This window comes from Tamandua tetradactyla, chromosome 6 (assembly GCF_023851605.1).
Source record: "Tamandua tetradactyla isolate mTamTet1 chromosome 6, mTamTet1.pri, whole genome shotgun sequence".
NCBI classification, from domain to species: domain Eukaryota; kingdom Metazoa; phylum Chordata; class Mammalia; order Pilosa; family Myrmecophagidae; genus Tamandua; species Tamandua tetradactyla.
Window position 1 is genome coordinate 20396351 of NC_135332.1, and position 16378 is coordinate 20412728.

General features: G+C 33.4%; 1 protein-coding gene across 2 annotated transcripts in view; it reads left to right on the plus strand.

Annotated features, from left to right (window-relative positions):
• The window catches only part of CDC27 (cell division cycle 27), a 98544-nt gene extending 84831 nt beyond the window's left edge, over positions 1-13713 (plus strand). For both annotated transcript variants that reach the window (XM_077164013.1, XM_077164014.1), the window contains exons 15-19: positions 1337-1454; positions 4666-4794; positions 8486-8560; positions 10787-10943; positions 13141-13713. In XM_077164013.1, the coding sequence (XP_077020128.1) occupies positions 1337-1454; positions 4666-4794; positions 8486-8560; positions 10787-10943; positions 13141-13223 (562 nt within the window). In that variant the 3' untranslated portion in view covers positions 13224-13713. The remainder of the gene's footprint in view (positions 1-1336; positions 1455-4665; positions 4795-8485; positions 8561-10786; positions 10944-13140) is intronic.
• Positions 13714-16378: the final 2665 nt, after the last annotated feature.

Sequence of the window (16378 nt, forward strand, 5' to 3'; positions counted from 1 at the left end):
TCTGTGTAGTTGCATGGCCTGAAAAATTGCCTTATAATTGCTAGCTTTTGCTAACATGAAACAGTCAAGTTTGCAGATGATAGAGAGATATAAACTTTCTGTGATATTAAAGAACTCAGTTGTTAAAAGTACCTTTGTTGTTTTATTTATGTGTAGTGTCTGTTCTGCTATATTGTAATATTTGCATTCTTGAGAAACTTTTATTAAAATAATTGTTTCTGTCAGATAAAAAGAGGAAAATCCAGACTAGCAAAGTTTTACTAGGAGGAATTTAAACAATAAGATTTTTGGTTAGGTCTAACTATCTAACCAAATGCTGAACAAATTTATTATTCCAACTTCAGCATAACCAGCCTTTCTTTTGTTATTTCCACCTTCACGATCATTAGCATAGAGCTTTTTTATGTTTTCTTTACCTGTAACCCCACTGTAATGGTAAAGAAAGCCACTCATATGAAGCAAATATTTGTGCTTTTTTTCTTATGCATTGGATCTTATTCCCCATTATCATCATCATTTAGTGGCCAAAAGAGGTCTTGTTAATGTAAATCATTCATACTATATTGATGTTTCGTTATTTATTTGATGTTTTAAAAATTCAGGAGGTACCTGTATATCAACTTGATATACCATTACATAGCCTTTAAAAATTATAATTTTGAAATCTATAGATATGGGAGCATGTTTTTGATATAGTAAGCAGGAGAAAGGAAAGTCAAACATGATTCTATGCATACTGTAATTCTAATGATATAAGATATATATACATTTGGACACAACATATGGATGTAGCTTTTTGATTAGAAGTTCAGGTTTTAGAATCATAAAGGAAGGGTCTGCTTAGAATCCTTATTAGCTGTATAACTTTGGACAAATTATTTAACTTCTTTAAGCCTAAGTTTTCTTATTTAAAATTGATAACAATTTTAAATTGTACCTCCTTGGTTCTTCTAATAATTAAATGAGATAACTCATATAAAGCATTTAGCAAGGTTTTTGGCACACACATAATAACCATCAGTAAAAATTAGCTATTAAACATAGATTGTTGTGGTGGGCTTAAAGATGTGTTTTGGGTTTTTCACCCCTACTGTCATAGTTTTGCTTGATTGATTTATTTGTTTTACTTGTAAAAGTGACTCCTTCTGTTAAATGTTTGACTGCTTCGATGCCTTTTATCATGACTGATACTTTTTGTGCCTTCCTTATAAGACCACTAGTATTTTCCACTGGTTTATTAAAATTCCAGGTTCCGTACATACCCTCATTTAAGTTGAACCATGTGTTAACAGCCAAAAGTTCTTATCTCTGAAATTGTTTTGTTTTATGCTTTCAGGTATGGCTTAGGAATGATTTATTACAAACAAGAAAAATTCAGCCTTGCAGAAATGCATTTCCAGAAAGCACTTGATATCAACCCTCAAAGTTCAGTCTTACTTTGCCACATTGGAGTAGTAAGTAGTTTTCTAATAATTTCTAATATTATTACTCTGTTAATTCTCTTTTTGAAATGTGTTTGTTACTGACCTAATTGCTATATAATGAAAATTGGGACTTCTGTTTTTGTTCTTGTTTTGGCCGAAACCATCACGTTTTGGAAAATCACCGAATCTTGCAAGTCACTTAGTTTCTCTGAGTTTGTTTTATGAGTGACAGAAATACCTGCCTTGCCCAGCTCATAGGGTTGATATGGGTCTCAAATGAGATTCTTCATATTTTTGAAAACACATTTTCTTATGCTAATATTAACTCCTGAATTAAATAATTGATATTTTAAGGCATTGTTTCCCTGTGTTTAAGCCTCTGAGTGATAGCAGTATATCAGAACTAATTTAAATTCTTCTAAGATGACATGAATCACCATTTTTATGTTTGCATATTTTAAAAATACCTGACACTAAAGTGTACTTTGATAGTAGAAAGATATGTTCGCTTTTTAAAATCTTTTTTTAGTTAGTTTCTCCGTAAAGTTCCTTTCATCCCCACGTGCCCCAACCCCAAATAATTTTGTCTTTTTGGAATGGAAAAATATGAGGAAATTATGTTAGTTTGAAATTTCACTATTTAATATGAGGGACCAATTCTAGTAGTTCTTTATTGTGTATTTATGCTGAAATCAACCATAATATTTTGCTTAAAAAGTGACATGGTAATGTCTTTATAGTTAGATACCATGCAAGTATAGAGGAAATATATCTACTTAAAATCTATTTTGTTCTGTCACCACTTTATCTACATAAGCAAATCAAATGATTATCTCTTGACACCTTTTAGTAAAGTTGGATATGTTTTACAGTAAGGATTCTTCCAAAGTTATAGAACAGAGTGTTAAAAAATTTAGGTTTTTTTTTTTTAAATACCAAAAAACACCAAGCAAATGCAAACATTCCTATTTTGATCATTCCGCTCTACATATATAATCAGTTATTCATAATATCATCACATAGTTGCATATTCATCATCATGAGCATTTCTTGGAACATTTGCATCTATTCAGAAAAAGAAATAAAATGAGAACAGAAAAAAAAATTATACATACCATACCCTTTACCCCTCCCTTTCATTGATCATTAGCATTTCAAACTAAACTTATTTTAACATTTGTTCTCCCTATTATTTATTTTTATTCCATATGTTCTACTCATCTGTTGACAAGGTAGATAAAAGGAGCATCAGACACAAGGTTTTCATAATCACACAGTCACATTGTGAAAGCTTTATCATTATACAATCATCTTCAAGAAACATGGCTACTGGAACACAGCTCTACATTTTCAGGCAGTTCCCTCCAGGCTCTCCATTACATCTTGAATCACAAGGTGATATCTATTTAATGCGTGAGAATAACTTCCAGGATAACCTTTCAACTCTGTTTGGAGTCTCTCAGCCATTGACACTTTGTCTCATTGCACTCTTCCCCCTTTTGGTCAAGGTTTTCTCAATCCCTTGATGCTGAGTCTCAGCTCTTTCTAGGATTTCTGTCCCACACTTCCAGGAAGGCCCACACCCCTAGGAGTCATGTCCCATGTAGACAGGGGGAGGGTGGTGAGTTTGCTTGTTGTGTTGGCTGGAGAGAGAGGCCATATCTGAGCAACAAAAGAGGTTCTCTTGGGGGTGACTCTTAGGACTAATTTTAAGTAGGCTTGACTTGTCCTTGTGGGGTTAAGTTTCGTATGAACAAACCCCAAGGCTGGGGGCTCAGCCTATAGCTTTGGTTGTCCACACCGCTTGTGAGAATATCAAGAATTCAACTTGGGGAAGTTGAATTTTCCCCTGTTCTCACCATTCCCCGAAGGGGACTTTGCAAATACTTTTTTATTCACTGTTCAAATCACTCTGGGATTTATCAGGGCATGAGTCTGGACAAACCAACAAAATCTCATGCCCTACTCAAGTTTCCATGTACTTATGGTGTTCAGTTAAGCTGTCTACATAAGTTGTATTAGGAAATGCACTAGTCAAAATATAAATTTTGTACCAAATAAACATTTTTTGCTTTAGTCTCACACATAAGTTGAAATTTTAAAATATTAATTACCATCTATTTTCAGCACCCTGCAGTATTGGGTTATTTATTTTAAGAAGTTTTCAGAGTATGCTTTTCTCTTAGGGTACTAGTATTTTGGGTCTCAATCCAATATTTGTCCACATGTAATAATAACCTTCTGCAAATAAAGTTGCATAGAAGATTAGGCAGCCAGATGTTGGCAATATCCACTCTTAAATATTTGTGATAAGTTGTTAAAGTCCACGGCCACATCCATGCACCCTACTTTATATTTGCATATAATTTTTTCAAGGTAAGAACACAGAAGAATATGAAGATATGCATGTAAATGAATAGTTAAGCTAGGTAATTTTTTTTATTTTTTAAATTGTGAATTATTTAAAATAACTTGAATAATTTAAAATAACTTAGATAATTAAAGTTAAATAACTTAAATAAATTTCCTATTCCCAGTATTAAAGATTAGTAGTGTTACAAATGTGTAAAGCAGAAGTATTTTTTTTTCCCAAAAAAAAAAAAAAATTCTTAAAATAGGTAAAGGTATAACAGTTCTGAGTGAAATAGGGTTGGTAAGATTTAGGGCTGAATCTTCTAGGGATTCTTTGGACACAAGAATCCATTTTTGTGGATTCTTTGGACACAGTTATCAAAATTCTCATGTTTGGAGGACCTGTTATACGTTTATTACAACCTGTTGAAATGTGACTATTTTCTAGCCAGATATTACAGGCTTTTCTTTTGAAGAGAAAACCAAGGTTTTGCTTGCCTTTTAGACTTAAAGGTATCCAAATATCTGCTCTAAAGATAGAATCTAGATTTTCATTATGAATACATAATGGAGACTGAAAGAGCACTAGATTGGGAGCCATAAGACCTAGGTTCTGAGCTCAGAGCACGTGATATAACATCTTTGGACTTCATTATTCTCATCTTTAAAGTGAAAACAGTTGAACTAGAATTTGAAGAGATTTTAGAGGTAATATATTAGTAGCTTGATAATCATGAACTAAGTCCATTTAACCCAATGAACCGTCCAGATAGACCATAAAACAATTTCTAAAGACTTTGTTATCTATATATTGGTTCTGAGTCATATTCTTTAGTTTTCACCTTTCTTCATTAAGAGGATATGTAAATATGATCTCTATTCCTTGTAGGTTCAGCATGCATTGAAAAAATCTGAAAAGGCTTTGGATACCCTAAACAAAGCCATTGTTATTGACCCCAAGAACCCTCTATGCAAATTTCACAGAGCCTCAGTTTTATTTGCAAATGAAAAATATAAGGTAAGATAGATATGGTCTTATGCATTGTATTGCTTAAGTTGGATGTCTTTTATAATAAACTAAAACATATTTAGACAGTTTTGATCCAAGACAGTTCATTTTCCCTGTTTTCAAAAACTATTAATTTCATTTTGTGATTTTACTTCTTTCATGAAATACTCATAGAAAGGACCATTGTGTGGCTATTTAGGAATGTGTGGTTATCCCTTATAAAGAATCACTATTTAGGAAGGCAGTTTTCTTTTCCATCAAGGAATTAACTTAAAAATAACAACAAAGCCATCCTCTCAGAACCAAAGTAAGTATAAACAGGTGACAAAGGAATGTGTGTATGTTTATTCAAAAAAACTTGAGCACCTACTATGTGTTGGTGCTTGCTAGCAACTAGAGATAGAGTGGAAAGAAAGGCATATTTTCTGCCTTTGGGAAATGTACTGTCTAGTAACCCCTCTAGAGGGAGAACAGTCATAAACCAAATAATCACAAACATAAAGTATGTTGAGTACATGAAGAAAAAGTATAGTGAGCCATTAGAGTGTATAACAAAGAAACCTGATCCCATCCGATAGGTTTCTCTCTTTGCTTCCCTCCATGTTTTTCAAATTGTGGATCTATAGCTTAAAAAATGTAGTGAGGAAAATTGAGAAAGATAAAAGAGGTTTAAAGTGACAAGGGATTTTTGCTGTAATTTATTCAGTCATACCAGGAATCTAAAGTTTTTTTTTTAATTCAGGTTCCATTTTTTTAAATAAATTCAAGCTATTTTTATTAAAAATAGTAAAAACTTACTATAAAAAGAAGATAGCGTCCATGCACCACCAAAAAATAAAAAGAGAGAAAAAGAAAATAGCCCAAATTTAAATACACAGAAAAACTTGGACCATAATCTATTTTGGTAAACTCTTTCTCCAGAAATCTGTTCTAGTACACACTTATATTTGCTGAAATTGAAAATACAGCAGACAAATAAAGATACGTAAAGGATTAAATATTATATAATTTATTCTTTATCATTTATTCAGTAAGTCTTCTAGATTTACTCTTTTTCTTTGTGAAGAAGTAGATTTTCTAATGCCATTCTGTCCTTTTACAAAAACTTATTTTGAATCTAACACTTTTCAACTTTTAACTTGCTCTTTGAGGTATAATAATTGTAATTCAGCATTTGTTTTCATGGTTTTGCTTCGTTGTACTTCTTTAATAGTTTCTTTAATTGAAGGACTTCATTCAAATTATTATTCTTAAAACTTTTAATGCCAATAGACCTACTAGGTGTGCCATACTAATCAGCCCTTTATTTATGTCAGGGAGCCCAAGTTCTGATCTGAAATGTTTTCACTCAAAATGGAAATCAAATGATGGAAAAAGGGCATCTTACCCTTTCTGTGGCTAAAACATTGCTAGCTACTACCCTATTTAATATATTCCTATAGATATCTAATCATTTAAGTCTTAGGCCTTTTAGGGCAAAATAAGAACTCTGAGACTGTGTCAGACACTATTTCTCAATAAGTCTTTGTAACTAGACTATGTTGGAAGAAATGACTGTTTCTTTGGTTGAAGACCAAATAAAGCTGTTGATTGTTTAGGGGGCATTTTGTATTAAAAATACAAACCTTTAAACACCAGAATTACTCAGCCCTGCAAGATGCTTGCCTTCTGAGAGGCAGATGTTAACTGACAGTGGCTGAGGAAATGCCAGATTGATTACATTCAAACAGGCACTCATATTTTGAGTAGCAAAGAATAAAAACATAAACAATACCTGGATATATGTTTGTGCTGTATTTTGGCATTTTATTGAAAACTATTAGCCTTTTTATGATTATTAGTTTTAATAAGCTTCTATGTGGAATAAAAATGTTTAGAAGCAAAACTAATAAATAAGTCATGTTTTTTTATTAGGATCTAGTTATACATGTATAAAACCTGTTGCAAACTTTTAAAGATGTTTTGTAATAGATTATGTTACTACATGTTGGAGACAAGCGAGAACTAAGTAATCAAGTGTCATTGACCAAAAAGAGCTGAATAGTCTAATATTAGAGTTTTTAAAAATGTTTTTATGTTGATAGCTAGTTTGAGTTAAATAAAAACAAATAATGAAAAATATTTAAATTTTTTTAAAAAGATACACCGGATTGCTCCTCCATACTTGCCAAAAAATAAAAAGCAGTATGTAAACTTTAATTTAAACAGATACATTACTCTTGAAAACGTGTGTCAGTTTTGAATTCACTCTTTTTTATCCTACTCTTTATTGTGAAAATTTTCAAACATCACTGTGGTTGGTAGGATGATATAGTGAATCCACATGTGCTAAAGATACCAACGATGAAAGGAATTCCCTTGTTACCTAAGTTCCATAATCATCTGATACCTTTACTAGCTCTTTGATCCCTGCTTTAGTCTTTGTATCTTTTTGTTTTTATTTTTATTTTTATGAAGGTAATATGCTTGTTTAAAAAAATTTCAAGTAATATAAATATATAAAAACTGTAAAGTGAATGTGCTTTAATAACAACTCAGTACATACTTTTCTAGATCTTTTTCTCATTGTTGTTATGTATTTTAAATTGTTTGTAACAAAGTGGGGTTTTACTATTGTGGTAGGTAGAATAAATAGTGCCCTAAATATATCTATGCCCTAATCCTCAGTACCTGTGAAAATGTTACCTTAGACGGCAAATAGACTTTGCAGATGTGATTAAGGATATGGACCTTGAGATAGGCAGTTTAATCCCGTTAGTCCTTAAAAGTGAAAGTCCTTTTCCATTTGTAGTCAGAAATTTGATTTGGGTCCTGTGAGAATCGTGTTGGACTTCTAAAATCTACAAAACTGTAAGATAATAAGTGTTGTTTTAAGTCATGGTAATTTGTTACAGTAGTAATAGGAAATTAATACACTGCTTGCCTTTTTTCACTTACATACCCCCCTGTTAATAGATATTTGATGTTTATCTTTTTTTTTTTTAAATCTAACCTATACTGGATTTTATTTTACGGCAAAAATGCATAGAGAATAAAGCAAAAAGTAAATAACTTTTAAATGTGGACATTAAAGAGAAAGTATAATATAATATTAGAAAATTCAAAAAATAGCAAAAGCTACCAAATGAAAAGTAGAAGACTCCTCCTGCCCCAGTCCCATCTATCATCCCCTCTCCTAAAGGTAAATCATTCTTACCTATTTTTAAGGTAAATTTGATTTCTGCCAGAAAAAAGAAAGTGATTACTAGTTTTAACTTAATTCACAGGGTTAAATTTTAGCCTCTTCATCATTAAATGAAATGGTAAATTGGTATTCAAAGCTCAGTGCTTGCAGCAGGGAGAAGGGCCATTCACTGAACTTCAGACTTGTTCTGCAACTTAGTTTTCAAAGCACTTTAATACACAATGTGATAGGTTATTTTAGGTAAAATGGTGACAACAACAAGAGTTGTCACACCTACAGATTTCACAGAGATAGGTGTCTTTCATTGTACACCTGATAAATACTATAATATGTATTAGTCCCTGTTATCATAAATTTTGTTTTCACCACAAGAATTAATGCAATAAAGAAGTGCATTGATTAAGATCAAGAATTTTTCCCCACTTCTGTTAAGATTATTTGGAAAATCAAATTCAAAACACTTGCCTATCAAATAGTGAAATTTTCTATATTAATGTTTTTCTTTGCTTTTTTCAGTCTGCTTTACAAGAACTTGAAGAATTGAAACAAATTGTTCCCAAAGAATCCCTCGTTTACTTCTTAATAGGAAAGGTAAAGATTGGGGTCATAGCCATGACCCTAAACTGACTTTCATAGCAAATCTTAACATTTGAAGAATATGAAACTTATTTATACGTATTTTTTTTTCTTTTTTCAGTAAATCCACCTAGAACTTTGAATTAAGGGCTCTGGGAATAAAGGATTATTTGCTTATTTATTAATATTTTTAGTGCAATCTTCACATACATACAGTCTATTCAAAGTATACAATCAGTAGCTCACAATATCATCACATAGTTGTGTTTTCATCACTATGATCATTTTTAGAACATTTACATCACTTTAGAAAAAAAAGATTAAAAGAAAAACTCATATATCCCATGCCCATTTCCCCTCCTTCTCATTGACCACTAGTATTTCAGTCTGCCCAAATTTTTTTACCCCTTATTCCCCCACTATATTTATGTTTCCTTGTTTTTTTACTTATCTGCCCATGCTCTGGATAAAAGGAGCATGAGACACAAGGTTTTCATAATCACATGATCACATTATAAAAGCTATATAGTTATACAGTCTTCTTCAGGAATCAGAGCTAGTGGAACACAGTTCAACTGCTTCAGGTACTTCCCTCTAGCCACTCCAATGCACCATAAACTAAAACGAGATATCTATGTAATGCATAAGAATAACCTCCAGGATAACCTCTCAACTCTGTTTAAAATCTCTTAGCCCTGAAGCTTTTTTTTTGCCTCATGTCTCACTTTCCCCTTTTGGTCATGAAGGCTTTTTCAGTCCTATGATGCCAGGTCCCAGCTCATCCCAGGAGTCTTGTCCCACATTGCCAGGGAGATTTACACCCCTAGGAGTCTCGTCCCACATAGTGGAGAGGGCAGTGAGTTCACTTGCTGAGTTAGCTCAGGCCACATCTGAGCAACAAAAGAGGTTTTCTGGGGTGACTCTTAAGCATAATTATAAGTAGAATTAGCTTCTTCTTCACAGGAATAAGCTTCATAGGGTTGAACCCCAAGATCAAGGACTCACCTTATTGATTGGTTGTCCCCACTGCTTGCAAGAGTCAGGAATTCCACAAATGGGAAAATTTAGTATTTCCTCCTTTCTCCCCAGGGGACTTTGCAAATACATTTTTATCACCTCGCTGAAGTAGCTCAGTTAGGAGAGCATTGGACTGAAGAATAATTTTTTTTTAAACTTAAAAAGACTTTATTTTAATGAAATGTGTAGGGAGAGAGGAATGGAGAGGGGAAGGAAGGGAGAGAGGACCATAGAGGATGATCTCCAGCCACCGCTTAGCAACTCATCCACACTAGTAGTTATCTCACAATGGTAGGATTTCAGACTGTTTATACAATCTTTACTCGTGTTTTCACAATGCACAAGTGTGATATAACCAGCAATAAAGCATGACTATTTTCACTGCATTATAAAAATAAAGGCTGAGGGGCTTCTTGTCAACCAAGATGGTGTTTCAAGATGCTCCAGGGTGCCATTCTCCCACAGAATGTTTGAACAGCTAGCAAAAACTAGCAGAGCCAGCTTCCTCAGAACTCCAGAAAACAGTAAAGAATGATTTAATTTTAGCATCCAAGAAGATGATATCTGAATGGAGCAAGAATACACACCCTAATATCTTAACCCTACTATGGATTTGTAAGTAGATTAACCCTTGCAGCCCAAGGCCAGTAATGAGTACGTAACTGAGGCTACCTCATATAAATCCCTTAGCTTCCAACTGTCTTTCAGAGACCCCCAAAAAGAAGAATATGAAGGTACCGTGTGTCCTTGATTAAAAGAAATAGCTTCTGAGATGTTCAAGTCACACTAGTCAGGACTTCACAGACTGGGTCTCCAGATGGCAGTTGGTTAAGGTAGCTGAGGATAGTGGACAGGTGTTGAGAATTGACATAATAACACCATTAAAAAAAGAAAAAACAGTGTAAATGAATGCTAATTGAGCAGTTTACAGTCCATTTATTCCCATTGTTACTGTTCCAGCCAAAGTGAGATTTCATGGAAGCTTGGCACCTGATAAAAAGAGACAATGAAAATAGTCCCTGAGAATATTATGTCTATGTTTATATGCATAAAAGAAACTCACCAACTATTATAAGTTCATCTGTAGGGTGAACAATGTCCTACACTTCAGAATGGGCTTAGAACACATGAATGAGGAGCCTAATTTAAACTATGAATGTTTAGGATTTTATAGTTAAAACTCACAACTTAATGAAAAATGTAGTGCTGCTTGTTTATTTTTAGGTTTACAAGAAGTTAGGTCAAACGCACCTCGCCCTGATGAATTTCTCTTGGGCTATGGATTTAGATCCTAAAGGAGCCAATAACCAGATTAAAGAAGCGATTGATAAGCGTTACCTTCCAGATGATGAAGAGCCAATAACCCAAGAAGAACAGATCAGTGAGTATCATCCGTATGAAATAGTCTTGTTTTGTATATCATTACTCAAATTAGAGATCTGGTGAAATACCACAACAGAGTTAGGTACATTGGGACAAATACATCTTTAATACACAGTTTAAACAGACATTTTTGTAAGTATTCAGAAAGTTACCTTTTATGCAAAACAATATGTGGGCTGCGTATTTTATTTTGTTTTACTAATCATGATATATTCTTTATATCAAATGGAATTTTAGGGAAATTGGACATGGTGATATAACAAAGTGCATATGGAGTCAGGTAATTAGTCTCAGTTCTGGATCTAGTTTTCTCTAAGACTTTAACAAATTCATTGCTGATTTTTACAGGGCCTCATTTTACATATGAATATGTAACTGCCTCATAGGAAAGTCATAGGGGAAGAAAAGATGTTAGATGTGAAGAAAGGTTGAGAAGATTTTGAATTCTAAGTGAATGTACAATAAAATTTGTGTACATTTTAAAATAGTGACAGAACTATAGTAATGGCCTTTAAATTCTATGCTATAAGTCCAGAATCCGAATATATGGCTTATGTATGTAAATTTAGAGATTAAGAGGAAGAAACTAAGATTTATAGTGTAAGGCAGTAAAATCTTTATCCCTAAATTGAGGGTATGTCTTAAAATAATTGGTGTAGACCAAGGCTCAGTGTATCAATAAAATTATTTTAACATTTTTATTGTGAAATATATATATACTAAAAAAAGAGAAAAAGCAATAATTTTAAAGTATACACCAACAAGCAGCTGCAGAACAGATTTCATAGTTTGGTGTGGGTTACCAGTTCACAGTTTCAGGTTTTTCCTTCTAGCTGCTCCAAAACTGGAGGCTAAAAGAAGCATCAATATAGCAGTCATACTCATTTGTTAACTCCTATCTTCCCTGTTATAACTCCTTCTTCTCTAATCCTTCTCCAACTCTATAAGGCTGTTTGGGCTATACCCTAACTTTTTTCATGTTGAAAAGGTATAGTATAGATGGGGGGGTGGAATTAATTGATATTCTTGGAGAGGCTAACCCTTCTGGGTTTCAGGACTTAACTAGCGTAGAAATCCTTTGGCGGTAATGGGTTTCAGGAAAGTGCTTTAGTGCATGAAATTTGTATAGAGTCTCAGTTCGATCCCTAGGTGTTCTTTAGGGTTAATAGCCATAATTTTGGTTGGGGTCTAGCAGACCATGGCAATTAGCAATATCTAGCGATATCTAACTGAAGCTTGCAAAAGAGAAGCCTCCAGAATAGCCTCTTGACTCTATTTGAACTCTCTTAGCCACTGATAATCTTTTTTGTTACCTTTCTTTTCCCCCTTTTGGGCTGGAAGGCATTATCGATCCCATAGTGCCAGGGGCAGGTTCATCCCTGGGAATCATGTCCCACATTGTCAGGAAGACTTTCACCTCTGAATATCACGTCCCCCATAGTGGGGAGGGTAGTGATTTTCTTTGCAGAGTTGGGCTTAGAGAGAGAGAAGCCACACGTGAATTGCTCCTAGAAGCAATTATGCTCTTAGGCATAATTATAGTAGTCTTAGCTTCTCCTCTACAGAAATGAGTTTCACAAGGGCAAGTCCTTAATGTTTGAGAGCACACCAGGGGTTTCCCAGATGGGAAAGTTTAATAGTTCCATATTTTTTCTCTAGTCCTTCAAGGGACTTCAATAAAATTTTAATAAGAGAATTGAGAAACTTCACATAAGATAAACTAAAATGGCTTTGTTCCAGAAAATTTGTTGCAAAGCTTCTGATTAATAGTATAACTTCTAAAATCGTAATATCTGTTTTCATTTTTAAAATGAAGATTATGTTCTAGATTTCTGTGGACTAGCAAGGACTATCCCAGAGTAGAGCAACAGATTGAGGGTGGAGAGTAATGTCAGTTTCTCAGAAAACTAGTTCTAATCATGTATAGAACCCTAGGGCAGGAATAAGGAATTCATTAGGGAGAAGCAGTTTGGTTAATTAAAGCCCTTAAAGGTTATATGCAATAAACTGATCTTCTCAGACATGCTATAAAATAAGATACTTGAATTGCATTTTATTAAAGGAAATTGGGATATGGACATATTTAAGGGGGCTTATCTTTCTAAATGTAATGCAGTTTTCCTAATTTGTTTTCATAAACGACAAAAAAAATATTTGTCAGATACCTTACTGTAGACTTTTGTTTGTTTTTAAAGTGGGAACAGATGAATCCCAGGAGAGCAGCATGACAGACGCAGATGACACACAACTTCATGCAGCTGAAAGTGATGAATTTTAACTTCTGGAAATCAGACTTTTGCAACTGGATGTGTGACTAGTGCTGACATGTTTCTTGTCCTTCCATGTACTGAGTCTTCACTCTTGAGCCGGCAATGTCATCATCCATCACTATACCATGAGTGTGCCACTTTCATTGGACCCTGACTGTACACAGAATGAAAGGCAGTGCAATATTTAGCTGCTAACAAGACCGGCTCTTTCACCAATATGACAATTTAGGGGGATAGGGTGAGGGACTTTCTTTTCTTTTTGTCTTTAATCTACCTTTGTTGGAAAGCTATCATGGAAGGAAGAGTTGTGTTTTATCTTGAAGGAACCATTGGATAGGGAAAGCAGTGATGAACCAGAATTTCTTGGTCTCTTTTCCAAAAATTTGTTTTATTTGGTTCTGTTCTTGATAGAGTAACTGACCTTCATTTCTAGGTTCTTCAAGAATGGTGTTAGAAAGTGCCAGATGGAACAATAAAAGACATTGCCTATAACAGTAACTTGATTGCCAAGGAATATAAATTACCTTAAACTTGCAGTGTCTCCTATAAACAAATGTCATGGGTATATTGGGACTTGAGTGTAGGAATAAATATCCCTCCATACAGTGTACACTTATTCTTGGCAAGGATGCTTTAATGTCTAACCAAGAATTTTAATTTATTCATCTTGCTTCAAAGTGTTGATCATTGTTGTCTTGGTATTGCAAACTTTGTTCCTTAAGATATTGCCTCATCTCTTTTGAGCTCTGTGGGATCACCTTTAACATTTAGAGATAATAGAGTGGCTGACCACTGAAAAACCAAAACAAGGCCCTTAATAACCATTTAAGTTCACCATAAGAATCAGTATCGGAACACTAAAGTGGAAAGACTTTAATAGATCATGATAGTGAAAGCCTTAATACAATCAGAATTGTACCATAAACTTGAATCTATATTTGTTCAATACATTATCCTTTGACTTTTCTAAGTGTGTAAGCAGGGTGCAAACATGTGTGGGTTGCCTTTGGCTAAAGTCATATCCATTCTTTTCAGCTCTCTGTTTTTATTATTTTCAGTAGTGTGGGTCACCAAAATGTTTCCTGAGAGTGATTGGATGTAGGATATTGAAAGCTTTTAGCTAAAAAAAAAAACCTCCTCTAATGAAGGAGATGTATGTCCTCTCCTGAGTTTAAGTCATAATATAGGTTGGTGTCTTTGGGGAATGGCCACAATTTTAAAGATCTAATTATGCATAATAAAATGGGAATTGTTGAAATTTGACAGTAACAGATTTAATCAGACTTAAATTGTGTACTTTACTGTAATGTGTTGAAATTTTTAGAGAATTTTAGTTGTTAACATTTTATTTTATTAAGTGCCAATGTCAGAATATAACAGATTATAGTTTATTAATGAATAACAGGCCTGAAGCTATTATTTTGGATTTTTTGATGAAGGACAAACTTATCTACTAGTTACCTGTATTTGTTAGTCAAGCTGTGAAAATAAGGTGGATCACAGAAGATGTGAAAACATTTTTAGCTTGTAGATTCAAAAATTTTGTCATTTGCTGTTAATGTTTTCATTTGAATATGGATTAAATACTATTATAAATTAATTCAAATCAGAGTTCTAGATTAGGTATTGGGTACCAGAGAGACTAAGAAAATTTCCTACTTAAATCTGTCTTTATGTGCTACCTAAACAAAAAAATTTATGAGGAAAAGGAAAGGTTGGGAGTAAATGAATATCACAAAAATTCCCAAAGGCTATCACTTTAATTCTAACAAATATTCCATTTTATTATCCATTAGTTCTGTAATATTTAATTTCAGATTCTTTTATTTTTTTAATTGACAAAAATCATAAGCCAACTGCATAAGAGTACCAAATATAAAATTTCATAGAAAGCTTCAAGCTGTTAGAAAGCCTGGAAAAAGCTAATTTCCTAACATAATTTGCTGAAATATAATTAGTTGTCTTTTTGTAGTAGGAATTTATGTCCTGAACCAGAGGTGGGACTCTTTCTGGTACTGATGTTAAGACCAAGGGTAGAAGGATAATTGTGGGTGGCACACTGTAGCAGGGGCTGACTAAGGGACACTGTCAGTCCAATCTTGGCCCAGGCTCTTTTCCTCACACCTACTTTCAAAATCATTTAGGTGTCGAGACCCTTATTGGGACCTAGTAACTCTTTCTAGCTATTTTATTTGTTTTGCATATGATGGGGATCAACCAACCAAAAGAGGAAATACATTTTAATCAAGCAAAATGTTGGCTTCAAATTTCAGAAGTTACTTTAAAGGAGATTAAAAGTACTGGGTACTTTCACATACTTTTTTTCTGTCTTAAGTTTTTCACACATATACAGTATATAAACACACAATTTTGTTGAGAAGTTACGTTGTGGCATTGGATTTTTCCCCCTTGGAATTTATTCTTAACTCGGGGATTTTAGAAAGTTGAAAATATTTTTTCAAGAGAACAGTGGTACTCAAAATAATGAAAGGTGGTCCCTACTTTTTCTGTATTTCATTACTTAAAATTTTTAATTTTTCTAAGAACTGCAAGTAACATTTGAACCATGCTGCTGTTGTACCTTAAACAAAAACTCAGTGATAACCAGTATTTAGTCTAATAAAAATGCTCTTTTTTGAAGAAAAATGTTTGGAAGTCTCTGATTAGCCAGAGTATAGTATGAGTCTTCACTGAGAAATATGGTGACACATTTTCTTTGTGAAAACCTGGGAAATGTAAGTGTGGGTGGGTGTGATGTGTATGTTCTGTTCACATTGAAAAATGTAAATTTTATGTCTTTTTGCTTTTCCTGACATTTCAGAAATTGTACAGTTGGGGTGGGGGGTGTCTTTTCTGTTAATATATTTGCAATTCATTAAAGGATACAGAAAATCCAAATAAATTACTTTTGAATACAATTTATAATCAAGTTGTTAAAGCTATATAAAAGCTGTGCCATCTGTATTTTTATAGTAAGGCACCGCAAAATAGAGATGAAGGATGACAGCTTTATGTTTCATAAAATTCTAGAGCAATGTTTCTCTAGGTTTTTTTAATTTACACTCTCTTCTAATATATATGTATATATTTTAATCACACCCTCCTTTAGTATTATTTGGAATTTAAAAATAAATATTATGACTAAAACAATGGCAATTTTTAG